Source organism: Ovis canadensis, chromosome 23 (genome assembly GCF_042477335.2).
Source record: "Ovis canadensis isolate MfBH-ARS-UI-01 breed Bighorn chromosome 23, ARS-UI_OviCan_v2, whole genome shotgun sequence".
NCBI lineage: Eukaryota > Metazoa > Chordata > Mammalia > Artiodactyla > Bovidae > Ovis > Ovis canadensis.
Window position 1 is genome coordinate 45,937,430 of NC_091267.1, and position 13,330 is coordinate 45,950,759.

General features: G+C 43.1%; 1 protein-coding gene across 2 annotated transcripts in view; it reads left to right on the forward strand.

Moving 5' to 3' along the window:
- Window positions 1–13,330, forward strand: part of OSBPL1A (oxysterol binding protein like 1A) — a 219,987-nt gene that overhangs the window by 14,338 nt on the left and 192,319 nt on the right. The window contains exons 4-5 of one of the 2 annotated variants that reach the window (XM_069569001.1): window positions 6,596–6,681; window positions 7,586–7,660. In XM_069569001.1, the coding sequence (XP_069425102.1) occupies window positions 6,596–6,681; window positions 7,586–7,660 (161 nt within the window). The remainder of the gene's footprint in view (window positions 1–6,595; window positions 6,682–7,585; window positions 7,661–13,330) is intronic. The other variant, XM_069569002.1, reaches the window with a different exon arrangement.

The window sequence follows — 13,330 nt, forward strand, 5'->3', positions numbered from 1 at the left end:
CTTAATGAGATGAGCCCACAGGATACATGCTATGACAATTTCTTCTCCTCAAAGACGTTGCAGTTGAAGCAGCAGTTTTGAGTGTTTATGTCCAGGATTATGTGAAGTACCTTAAAATACTGTCAGACAGGATCCTTCCCTCACTGAGATTAGTAGATTACTAGCTCAGGCTAGTCTTTATTGCACAATATGTACAAAGTATGGGAGCTATGACGTGCGGAGTATCATGGAATATATAAGAAGTATGTAAGTAGAACTTGAAGGATTAGTTTCTTGGCGGAAATCATCCTAAGGTGATGTATGAAGAGTGCATAGACATAACCAGGTAAAAATAGAGAAGAAAAGGGCTCAAGGCAGAAGGAAGGCCATGTGCCAATGTCTTGAAGTGAGAAGCAGCCTCGATGACCGGGATTTTGCAGATAGGAGGGGTGAGTAAGTAGCAGCCACCAAATCACAGCGTGTCTTGCGTAGCATGGTTACAAATATATTAAACTCAGGTGTGCATAGAATTTATTTTTTAAATTGGCTCAGATATTTCAACAAGCGCCTTCTCCTTCCGGGAGTTTGGAGGACTAAATATTAGTCTTCGGGTCCCTCTCTCACAGTGGCTTTTTCGTAAAACGATTGGCCTCCCAGAGCCTCTCACCTGTGTCCTTTCCCATCTCAGTGTGTGCTAAGTCGCTTTAGTCGTGCCCATCTCTTTGTGACCCCATGGATTGTAGCTCGCCAGGCTCCTCTGTCCATGGGATTTCCCAGGCAAGAACACCTTCTCCAGACTATCTTCCTGAGCCAGGGATTAAACACAGGTCTCTTTTGTGTCCTGCATTGGCAGGCGGTTCCTTTATTGCTAGCGTCAACCTGGGAAGCCCATCTCATTAAGGTGGACTTTTTTTTAAGGTGGCCTTTAAGTGTGAAGGCGAGCCTTTCTCTGTGTGTACTGCCTTTGGTTCCTCTGCAGCCCCTCTTCCTAGCACGTCCTTGTAGCTAAGGTAAAACACACAGGAAGTCACACGCAGATGTTCCAGTTTATCACAAGCACAGAGGTGCTCCTTGGCTGCCTCAGGAGTCTCACCTTGGCTCTTGCTGATTCCATGTCACCCTGACCCTCTCTGTGTGTTCCATCCGACACATGGCCTAGGCTTGCTGGTTCACCTTGGACACACTCTTTGGGTGTGGCCACAGGGTCTTGAGTGACACGTGGGGGCTCAGAGCAGCTCTGGGGACCAGCATTTGACCTTCCCTCTGCCCGCACTGCTGAATTTACTGCCGAATTTACTTTGACTTGGCCGCTGTGCAGGTTGGTGCTCGGCTCGGTGCCTGCTCGGGGCCCTTTTCCTAGCATCCCACTTGTCACTACCTGTTCTCATTGTTTCCTGGACCTACTTCGCTCTCTGGGCTCAGGGTCAGGAGCCACGTGTCCCATCTTACGTCTTTTCCTCTCACATAGCCCTGAGTCCCTAATGGGTATTTTGTTCTGCCATGTCACATTCCCCTCCTCTGCTCCAGCAATAGACCTCATGGCCTTACCCTCAGTGGGGACAGAGTATTATCTTTGCAGCAGGGAAGAAAACATGCTCCGAGTTGTCCAAAAGTTAGCCCGAGGTGGAATGCTAAAGGAATTCTAAAAATCTTCTCATCCTTCACCAGAAACCGGGTTCTATTTTTTAAAATTTTGTTTTAATTGGAAGGTAATTACAATGTTGTGATGGTTTTTGCCATTCCTCAGTATGAATTGGCCCTGGGTATGCTTGTGTCCCTCCACCCTGAACCCCCCTACCCCCTGCCATCCCTCCAGGCTGTCACGGAGCACTGGCTTCAGACTCTGGGAGAATGAGAGGGTGGGGTGATTGGAGAGAATGGTCCTGAAACATACACATTACCATATGTAAAATGGAAACCTGGCTCTTAATCTTTATCTTGGAGTTCTCTTCTGAATGCCAGAAACGTGCCTGGTTGGACCATCATCAGGGACCCTTTACTTTCTACTCAACCTCCACCCTGACCATGGTTACCTCGGGCTAATTCTTGGAAAGTCACCTGCTAGGAAATGTAAAACACATTTGAGAGACAGTTGTTAATGCTTTTTCAAAATTTCACCCTCATTATACTTGTCAGTCAGGCTTGTCTTAAGGGTGGGTTGAAGGGTTTATGCAGAGGAACAGCATAATCAGGTGAGTGAGTTCACCCACAAGACTGAGTGGGGAGAGCTGGGACTGGGCCTGTGAGTGTTTGTGGGTGGGACTCTTGGTGCCTGCCGTTTCTTGATATTCTATCTCATTTGTTTTTCCAAACGCTGGGAAGTTGAGAAAATGGTAAAGTGTAGTATAATTCTTCTGCAAGATTTAAAGCTCAGAAGTCAACATAAGAGATGTGATTGGTTGGAAGGAATCCAACCGATACGATGTCAGGTTGAAGGGAGAGAGGGAATCTCTGTAGGTGAAGGTCAGTACTTCTAGGCTTGGGGCACAAAGGAGGAGCTAATTGGGCAGTTTTGTTTGCAACTGTTGCCACGTTAGAAGTGTGTGTTCATGTCTGTTGCTAATGGTGAGACATTCTTGCAAATAAATGCTAATATGTTTTAATAACATGCTTTATATAAATTCTGTGAGTAGTATTCCAAGAAACAAGTTTTTAAAACAAAATAAGAGCTTGTATTGGTAATATAAAGATGATTCTGTATGACGCTGTCCTCTCACTTTGTTGAGAGGTCTGCATGAGAAAATACTTGAGTTTTACCCATAATGTGTGTACCTGCTCAGTTGTGTCTGACTCTTTGTGACCCCATGGACGGTAGCCCACCAGGCTCCTCTGTCCATGGAATTTTCCAGGCAAGAATACTGGAGTAGGTTGCCATTTCCTTCTCCAGGGGATCTTTCCTACCAGTGATCAAACTCCCGTCTCTTTTGTCTCCTGAATTGGCAGGCAGGTTCTTTACCACTAGCCTCTCCTGGGAAGCCCATCACCCATAATATCTGCTGGTGTTTCCCAGTGTTGTACTATTCGGTGTAGGGTATAATTTTCTGTACATATTTCTAAACTTGATTATTTCTTACTGATCAAAAATTTTGGATATCCATAATAAATAGTGAAGAGTGTAAAGGATATTTGGAGTATTTTAAGAATAATTTAAGATTTTGGAAATGTCAGCTTCTTGATCCAGAATCCCATGTGGAAATACTGGATGTGAGGAAGCTGCTGAGTAACTCAAAGGAGACTGCTGTGGGTCATGTGGGACTGGAAGCAGTGGGAGTGGTGAGAAGTGTTTAGATATAGTTAACATTTAGGAGGTAGAATTGATCGGACTGATTGAGTTGTGGAAGGGGTGAAAAGGAGAAAGCCAGCAAGTGGTACTTATTTCTCCCATCCAAGTACTAACCAGGCCCAACCCTGCTTAGCTTCTGAGATCGGATGAGATGGAGCCCTTTCAGGGTGGTATGGCCGTAGAAAAGTGGATGTTGTTCTTCAGCTGTGTCTGACTCTCTGTGATCCCATGGACTGCAGCACTCCAGGCTTCCCTGTCCTTCAGTATCTCCCGGAGTTTGCTCAAACTCATGTCCATTGAATCAATGATGCCATGCAAGCATCTCATCCTCTGTCACCCCCTTCTCCTCCTGCCCTCAGTCTTTCCCAGCATCAGGGTCTTTTCCAGTGAGTCGGGTCTTCACATCAGGTGGCCAAAGTATTGGAGCTTCAGCATCAGCAGCTTTTTTCTGAACTGAGAAGTGAGGTGAATAATTGGACAGTTGATTGTGAAAAGTGGGAGTGGGGACAGGGAGTTTTTGTGTGCGAGTGGGCATGTGTGAGATAAGTGAGTTCAACTTTGTGCTTCCTAAGCAGAAGGTATTCCTGTGTCCTCCAGGTGGAGGTGAACAGTAGAGAGTTGAATGGTAGAACTGAGTAACACACGGAAATGTGGAGTTTGAAGTCATGAGCATATATGCAGGTAAAGCTGTGGGAAAGGGCCAGGAGGTGTCTTTGTTGGAGATTCCAGTGATGAACGGCCCAGTCAGAGGAAGTAGAGAAAGTGGAAGTTTGCTCAGAGCCCTTGGAGGAGGTGCAGCGCTCTGGAGGCTCGTGGGCTGGGCGGGCTGACACTGTCCGGTGATGCAGTGTGCTGCCGGCTGGAAAGTGCTCCTAGGATCCGGCGACACAACTTACTGGGATGAAGTGAGGACAGCTTTAGTGATGTGGTGGGAAGTGAACCTAGTCTGCAGTCAGTGGGAAGCTCCTGGAGGGAACGAGGTGGAAAGAGTGTAGATGGGCAAGGGGAGGGTGAGAAGGAAGGGGACGATGGTCAGAGTTGGATGCTTTTGCTCTTTGGATGGAAGACCTGCAAATGCTTATCTGCTCCTTCCTATTTGCGATGAAGAAGGGAGCGGTTAAAGATAAGGAGGAAAAGGAGTGCCCGGAAAGTAGGAGGAGAGCATGGGATCCAGGGTATGGGAAGCGTGATTATCCTGAGGCCCCAGGAGGAAGGGCGGAAGGGTGCCTGTGGGCAGAGGTGCAGGGGTGGATTGGTTGCTAGGAAGCCCAGAGAGTCCTCTGAAAACTTCTCTTTTCCCTGAAGCTGAGAGGAGATTGTTTGCTAAGAAGCAAGTGTCTGGGAAAGAGGCTTGAGGGAGTAGTGGGGATTGAAGTACCTGTGGTGGAGTGTAGGAGAGACCCCTGAATAGGGTGCTGTGGCGAGGACGCTGGCGAGGGCTTCACCAAAGTGTGAGATCCTGACTTGATGGAGCCACGAATCCACGGGGTTCTGTTATTTTTCTTCCGCCGCTGTTAGTGACCTGGCTGTGGTTACAGAAAAACTGAGCGAATGTGTTTATCAGGCTCTGGGGTTTTTCTAAGCTGCTGTGACAAAGATAGGATATTGGAGGGTATCGGCAGAGAAATGTTGATGTGAGGACCGAGAAACAGACGCTGGGCTGATTGAAGGAAGTGAGGATGGTGGGGATGCTTACATATAAGCAAAGTGTTTAAAGAACTTGACGGTTGGTCCCATTGAAGAACCAGCTGGGGATTTGCCTGTGTGAACAAGCTGGGAAGTGGGGACTCTGTTCCTGAGTTCAGACGTGACGGTGATATTCAGACTCGGGCTCTGGGATCAGGTACCCAGTGCAGAGCAGAGGCCAGGTTTGTGGGGAAATGAGGGAAGCTGAGAGTCTGAGATACCAGGTTACTGAAGTGCAGTAGACAGTGGCGGTGGCGGGATCTGCCCCAGAGAGACTATGTTGCCCAGAGTCAAGTGGTGAGGGGTGAGCCACTGGGAGGGTGCAGATGGCAGCAGAGAAAGTCTTCTGGGGTGGGGGTGGAGGCTGGGCTAGCTGTGCTTAATGGCAGAAGCCTCAACAGAGGGATCGTAACATGAGTGAGGTCACCGACCGAAGACCGAGTTGGGTTTCAATGGCGAGATTCACGGGGCTTCTGTGCCGTGAGGACCAGCGGGGCTGTGGAAACTGGAGGGCCTCCCTTGTCCAGGAGATAAAGGAGAATCATTGTCATCAGAAAGAGCTAGCTGCCAGTTAAGGACAGAGGGTAAAGAGAAATGTTTCGTGAAATAGACTGTGGCTCATGGATGTGTTGCCTCTGGAGTTAGGGGCGCTGGTGGGCGCCCATTTGAGAGGGGACAGTACTGGAGTCTAGTGAATGGAAGACAGTCACAGGGATGCTGTTGGCGCTGGCAGTCCCTCTAGGAGCGGTTAAAGGTCTGTTCTGGGCACAGCGAGGCTGATGGTGGATTTTCTGTTGGCTCCTCAACCTGAATCCAGGAGCTGAGAGCAGCCATTCACTTCCAGCTCCTCCTCGGGGGGCCAGGTGGCTTCTGGGCTTCAGTAGGCCCTCCAGGGCGGTGGGCTCTGGTGCTTTGACAAGCTGTATTCTCTCCAGCTTGATTGGGAAGTTGGGTGACCTTCTGAAATTTCTCAGCTCTAAACTATAGTGCCTTTTTTTTTTCCTTCCCTAAACTGAGTTATATTGCTCGTTTTCACCAAACTCAGTTGTTTACCTCTCCTCAGCTGGGATCTGACATTTCATTGCTTTTTATTTTGGTTCTTGTTCTCTGGTTGGCCTCGACCACACTGGTAACCCTTACCCTCGTTTTCTCAAGGTTTTATCTGAAGTCAGGACTCCGTTTTCAGTCCCTATCTGCAGCGCTGACCGCTTTCCAGACACAGGAAAGACTGGTTCTTAGTTTCCCCTTCCTGTCCAGCCCGCTAACACGGGACAAGTTTTCAAAAAGGTGCTTTTCATGAAATGCTGTGGCCAAGAGAAGCGCATCTTCATTTGATGCTGGCAAAATGGTTAGACACTCGGCACGTTAGAGCCACAGACTAGTTGGAATATAACCCCCATCAGGCCTCCTGCCCCCCTTTTAAGAAGAGGACACTAAGTTAGAAGGTGGCAAGAATCTGGGCCCTTTGAGTCCTAATCCATCTCACTCCAAACCCTTCTTAGTGTCGAGTCTCGTGACTCTCACACTTCAGCCGTGCTGGGTGAAAGGGAGCCCCTGGCCAGTATGTTGGAGCAACTATTAGGGAGAAATTTTACTGTAAAGTTACCTCAATAACATCTAAAAATGCCTCTTTCCATTTTTTTTTAGGACGAAGTAAGTCTAATTTGGGCTGGACACCTCTTCACCTGGCATGCTATTTTGGACATAGACAGGTGGTCCAGGATCTATTAAAGGTATTTTTATGGCTTTGATTTTTCAATAAATAAAAAAGTATGGCTACTGTGTAAATTATAGAAGTCTTAGGAACAGCCATTTGGGCTATAATGCATAACAGCCTTAGCAATTGCTTATCACTTGATTTTCTTTGCTAAATACATGAATTTGATTAGCTTAATTAAAATTCTATCTTTTTAGTTGTTTGATTTTTACATTATTGACTTTTTAAAGTTGCAAAAATAGACATAGAAATTAATGAAGATACTACGTTGTTTTTTTGAGCATAGTTTAAAAAAATAGCCAAAGCACATTTTATGTATTTAAAAAATAATGTCATAATCTCTTAATGAGCACTTTTTAATTCAGGAGCTTGTATTTCTCAGTTCTATGATGAATAATTTTTCACTCATACTGATATTTCTGAAATTGGATTACATTTTTAAATTGATCTGTTGGCCCCAAATATGAAATCCAGGAGCCAACGCAGCTCCAGTTAAACCTTCAGTTCCTCCACCATTTAATTTGTGATATCTCTTTCTTTTTCCTCTTAAAACTTATTAAATTGGTGGAGAAAATATGCTGTTTTATTCAGAGACGGTTTTCCTGTTTTTTTTTCAACATTTGTGTTTCTAAAGTAGAGTGAAGGGCAGATAGATTTTTAAACAAAAGAAACTATTTTCTGTCTATCAAGTAGATTTTTACTTTCGGGTTGGCCAAAAATTTCAGTTGGGTTTTTCCAAACAAACCTTTAGGCCAACCAAGTATATTAATGTGAACTGAGTTATTTTTACTAGTGACAACCAGTCACTATTAACAAGTATTTTAATTTTTTAAAATATTTAATATATTCTTAGGGAATTACTTTCACCTTTGTATATTTCTTGATATGTGGAAGATGTTTCAAGCTTTCATGTTTACTAGGCTGGTGCGGAAGTAAATGTATTAAATGACATGGGAGACACGCCTCTTCATCGGGCTGCCTTTACAGGACGAAAGGTGAAAAACATTCTATGTTCAATATTTTCAAGTGAAATATTTGGAAAAGCACTCACAAATGTTTTCTCCTCTATAGTCCTGGGAATAGCAAATAGGAAAAGCCACAAAAAATGTATATACCAGCACTTTGGGTCCAAAAGACCGCAGGCTCTTAGTGACGGACAGTGAGGTCAGTTACGAAGGTCATGGGGCTCCACTCTAGTGTCCCTGATAGAAGCTCATTCAGTGTCTGCTTGTGTCCCCAGGATTGGGGAACTCCTGTACCTTCTTTATCATCTTTAAACAGTTTTATTGGGGAATAATGTACACTGCCTGAAATTCACCTGCTGTAAGTATACAGTTCAGTGGGGTTTTTTTGGTGCATTTACACAGTTGTGCAGCCATGACCACAGTCCAGTTTTGGAACATTTCCATTTGCTGCAGAGAGTTTCCTCGAGCCTATTTGTAATCATTTCTTGTTTCTTGTCAAGCCTCAGACCAGCACTGGTATGCTTTGTCTCTAGATGTTTGCTTTTTCTGACATTTCATGTAAATGGGATCATATCAACATTTGTGTCTAACTTCTGTAGTATAATATAGTTAAGGTTCATCCATGACATAGCATGTGTCAGTAATTTGTTCCTTTTTTGGGCTGAATAACATTCTGTTGTATGCACATTCCACATTTTTAAGTCTGTCTTCTGTTTATTGGAGAGACTTTTCCCTCTGTATTGCCTTGACACCTTTCGTGGAAATCAGTTGATCATAAATGGGTTTGTTTCTGGACTTCGGTTCTCTTTGTTTGATCTATATTCTATCTTTGTACCACACACTGTCTTATTATAGTAGCTTTGTAATTAAGTTTTGATATTGAGTAGTGTAAGTTGTCCAACCTTTTGATCTTTAAAAAATTCTTTTGGCTATTCTCAGTCAAAAGTTTGTTTCTATACAAATTTTAGGATTATTCAGTCAATTCTTATAAAAACACCTGATGGGATTTTGATAGAGATTGTGTTGCCTTGAACCTATAGATAAAGTTGGAACACTGTCTTCCAATCCAGGGACATCAAATGCCTGTACAGTTCTTTAGACCTTTAATTTCGCTCAGCAATGTTTTGAAGTTTTCAATATATAGATCTTGTATTCTTTGGTTAAATTTATTCCTATGCATTGTATTTGTTTTGGTGCTATCTTCGATGGAGTTTTTCTCTTAATTTCTTTTCTGATTTCTTATTGCTGCTGTATAGAAAGACAATTTTTATGTTGTTCTTGTGTTCATGCTGAACTTGCTTTTTAGTGTTAGTGTGTTTTTGCAGAGACCTTAGTATTTTCTATATACAGGATCATACCATCTGCAGATAAAGACAAATGTACTTCTTGCTCTGAAAAGCAAGATCCTTTTTCCCCCTCTTTGTTTTACTAACTAGATTCTAGTTCAGTGTTGAATACGGTGAGAGGGGAAATCTTTGCCTTGATTTTTTTTTTTATCTTTGGGGACTAACATCTAGTCTTTATCCAGTAAGAATGACGGTAGTTGTATATTTCTCTTAGACGCCCTGCATTAGGTCAGGAAGTTTCTTCTGTTTCTAGTTTGTTTTTTCTCTTTATCATGAATGGCTCTCATGTCTTTTGAAATGATCATGTGGTTTTTGCTTATTACTCTATTAATACGGTGAGCGTGTGCTTAGTTGCTCAGTTGTGTTCAACTCTTCCTGACTCCGTGAACTGTATCAGGCTCCTCTATGGGATTATCCTGGCAAGAATACCGGAGTGGGTTGCCATTTCCTACTCTAGGGAATCTTCCAACCCAGGGATCAAACCCGTGACTCCTGCTGCTCCTGCATTGGCAGGCAGATTCTGTACCAGCTGAGCCACCTGGCAAGCCCGTCAATATGGTATATTACCTTAATTTAGATATGTTTAGCCAGCCTTGTGTTCCTATATAAATCCCACTTGGTATTGATTAATCCTTCTTCTATGTTGCTGGATTCTATTTTCTGATATTTTGTTAAGGATTTTTCAGTCTGTATTCCTGAGAGATACTGCTCTGTAGTTTTCTGTAGATGTGTTCGTCTGGCTTTGGTAACAGGGTAATACCAGCCTTGTAGAATGAGGTGAGAGGTGGTTTTTCCTCCTCTGCTTACTGAAATAGCTTGTGAAGGATTAGTATTTTCTTTCTTAAATATTTGATAAAATTCACCAGTGAAACCATCTATGCTTGGATTTTCTGTGAGAGAAGATCTTAAATTACCAAATCAATTTCATTTAATACAAATCTGTTCAGACTTGGTGCTTCTTCCTGAGTCAGTTTTGGTTGTTTTGTCTTTCTAGGTATTTTCCCTTTTCACCCAAGTTGTCTTAATTTGTTGGTGTAAAGTTATTAATAATAGTAATTTATAAATTTCCTTGTGATTTCTTCTTTGACCCACAGGTTAAATAGAAGTATATTGTTTGCTAAATATTTCGAGATTTCCCAAGTTTCCGTTATTAATTTCTAATTTAACTTCCCTTATGATCAGATAACTTACTTTAAATTATTTTTTGAAGAATGTATTTTAAATTCTTTTAAAATTTTATTTTTACAGTATAGCATTTGATCTATCCTGGAGAATGTTCCTTGAGTGCTTGAAAAAATACCTACTTTGAGGCAGAGGATTCTATAAATGCACATTAGGTTAAATTACTGGTAGGACTGTTCAGATCTCTTATCTTTAACTGATTTGTTTTATCAGATACTGAGAGTGTGAGGTCTGCAACTATAATTCTTGAATTGTGTATTTTTAATTTTGTCAGGTTTTGCTTCATACATTTTGTGGCTCTGTTAGATGCATATCCATTTACAGTGGGATTATGTGGGATGTGCATACCTTCCTGATGTATTAAACTCTTTATCATTATTTATGTCTGTCTTTGCCTTCAGTAATATTTCTTACCATAAAGTTAATTTTGTTTTATGTTAATGTAGCCACTCTAGTGCTCTTACAGTTACTAGTTTCTCCCTTCTTTTACTTTCAACATCTTTGAATCTTTGAATCTAACATGCCTGTTGTTGGCAGGATATAACTCAGTTGTGTGTTTTTATCATCTGAAAATTTCTCCTTTTTGATGTCGTGTTTAGCCTGTTGTTCAGTCTCTCAGTCCTGTCCAACTCTTTGAGACTCCCACGGCCTGCCACTCGCCAGGCTTCCCTGTCCTTTACTATCTCCTGGAGTTTGTGCAAACTCATGTGCATTGAGTGAGTGATGCCATCCAACCATCTCATCCTCTGTTACCCGCTTCTCTACCTGCCCTCAATCTTTCCCAGCATCAGGATCTTTTCCAGTGAGTCGGCTCTTTGCATCAGATGGCCAAAAAGTATTGGAGCTTCAGCATCAATCCTTCCAATGAATATTCAGGGTTGATTTCTTTTAGGATTGACTGGTTTGATCTCCTTGTTGCTCAAGGGACTCTTAAGAGTCTTCTCCAGCACCTGCTCTTGTTTTATACAAATATTCTTTACTGTATCATTTTATCCCTCTGGATATTACTTTTGGAGTATATAACAGCAGCTTTATACTTTCTATCTGCTAAATTCAACATATGCAGATAACACCAGTCTTATGGCAGAAAGCAAAGAGGACCTGAGGAACCTGAGGCATGTAGAAATAAATACAATATAGAAAATGTAAGTCCAAAGTTATAGTAATTAAATGTGAATAGACTAAACAAACAAAGGTCCATATAGTCAAAGCTATGGTTTTTCCAGTAGTCATGTATGGATGTGAGAGTTGGATCATAAAGAAAACTGAGCGCCAAAGCATTGATGCTTTTGAACTCTGGTGTTGAAGACTCTTGAGAGTCCCTTGGACTGCAAGGAAATCCAACCAGTCCATCCTAAAGGAAATCAGTCCTGAATATTCACTGGAAGGACTGAAGCTGAAGCTCTAATACTCTGGCCACCTGATGCAAAGAACTGACTCATTGAAAAAGATGTTGATGCTTGGAAAGATTGAAGGCAGGAAGAGAAGGTGATGACAGAGGATCAGATGGTTGGTTGGCATCACTGACTGGATGGACACGAATTTGAGCAGGCTCTGGGGAGTTGGTGATGGACAGGGAAGCCTGGTGAGTTGCAGTCCATGGGAGTCTCAGAGTCGGACAGAACTGAGTGACTGAACTGAACTTAAATTCAACATATGGACCCACTGAAAGTCAGTTTCTACTGCTTTTTGTTGCAGTATGGGCCGTATTTCCTTTTTTTGCATGTTTCACAACTTTTTACTGAAAACTGAACATTCTATATAACGTATTTTAGCAACTCTGAATTCTGATTGTTTTCCTCTTGAGGTTATTATATATATATATTTTTTATTAACTTGCCAGATCTGTGAAATTTGGAATGTGTCTGGCCGGCTGATGTCTCTTCTCTCTCTCCTTTTAAGCATACATACATATATATATATATATATAGAGAGAGAGAGAGAGAGAGAGAGACAGAGAGTAGTTTTCTTTTTTTAATTATATATTTATTTGGCTGTATCAGGACTTGGTTGTAGCATACGGGATCTTTGATTGTGGCACAGGGATTCTCTAGTTGTGGCTTATGGGTTCAGTAGTTGTGGCATGATTTTAGTTGCCCCACAGCATACAGGATCCTAGTTCCCCAACCAGGGGTCAAATCTACATCCCCTGCATCACAAGCAAAATTCTTCTTCTTCTTCTTCTTTTTTTTTTTTACAAACAAAATTCTTAACCACTGGACCACCAGGGAAGGTCTCTGCTGATTTTTAAAAAATTGTCTTAATGTCTGAGCATGATTTCTGTTATGTACTGGATGTCTGTGTCCCCCTGAGATAGAAATCCCAGTGTGATGGTATTAGGAGGCCTTTGGGAGGTGATTAAGTCATGATGGTAGACCTTTTGTGAAGGGGATTAGTTCTCTTACAGAAGAGACCTTAGAGGGTTCTTGTGCTCCTTCTGCCAAATGAGGACAAAGTGAGAAGGTGGACAGACATCTGTGAAGCAACAAATAGGCTTTCACCAGCCACCAGCTCTGTGCCTTCATCTTGGTCTTCCCAGCCTCGGAAACTGTGAGAAATAAATCACATTTAAGCCATCCTGTCTGTGGGGGTTTTGTTGTAACACCTTCAGTGGACTAAATTTCCTAGATTTCACCCCCTGCGTCTGCAGAGCCTAGTGCTCAGCCAGTGTTCGGGTGGAGGCTTTACCCGAATGCTCAGTCCCACGGGGCTTCTGCCCTCTGCTGACAGGGTCCGTGTGAGTGTGAGTGTGTCTGTGTGTGCCTGTGTCTGTGTGTGTGTGTGTGTGTGTGTGTGTGTGTGTGTGTGTGTCTGTGTGTGTGTGGAGCGCTGTCAGCCTTAAGCCATTTCTCACTTCTCGCTCTGCTCTTACTTCGTGCAGGGCCTGCTCCTGTGTCCCCTGCACTCTCAGCCAGGAGTGTGTGGGTGGCTTGCTGCCTCATCCTTCGTTGGTTCTCTCACTTCCAGGCTGCTTTGCCGTTTGCCCTGTGTGGTAGGCATAATATGGCCTTCCAGAGATGTGCTCATCCTAGTTCCTGAAGCCTGTGGGCGTGGTAGGTTACATGGCAAGGGGAAGTCAAAGCTGCAGATGGAATTGAGGTTGCTCATCGGCAGACCTTAAAATAGGAAAGTTGTTTTGGATTATCTGGTGGGCCCAGTGTAACCACAGAGG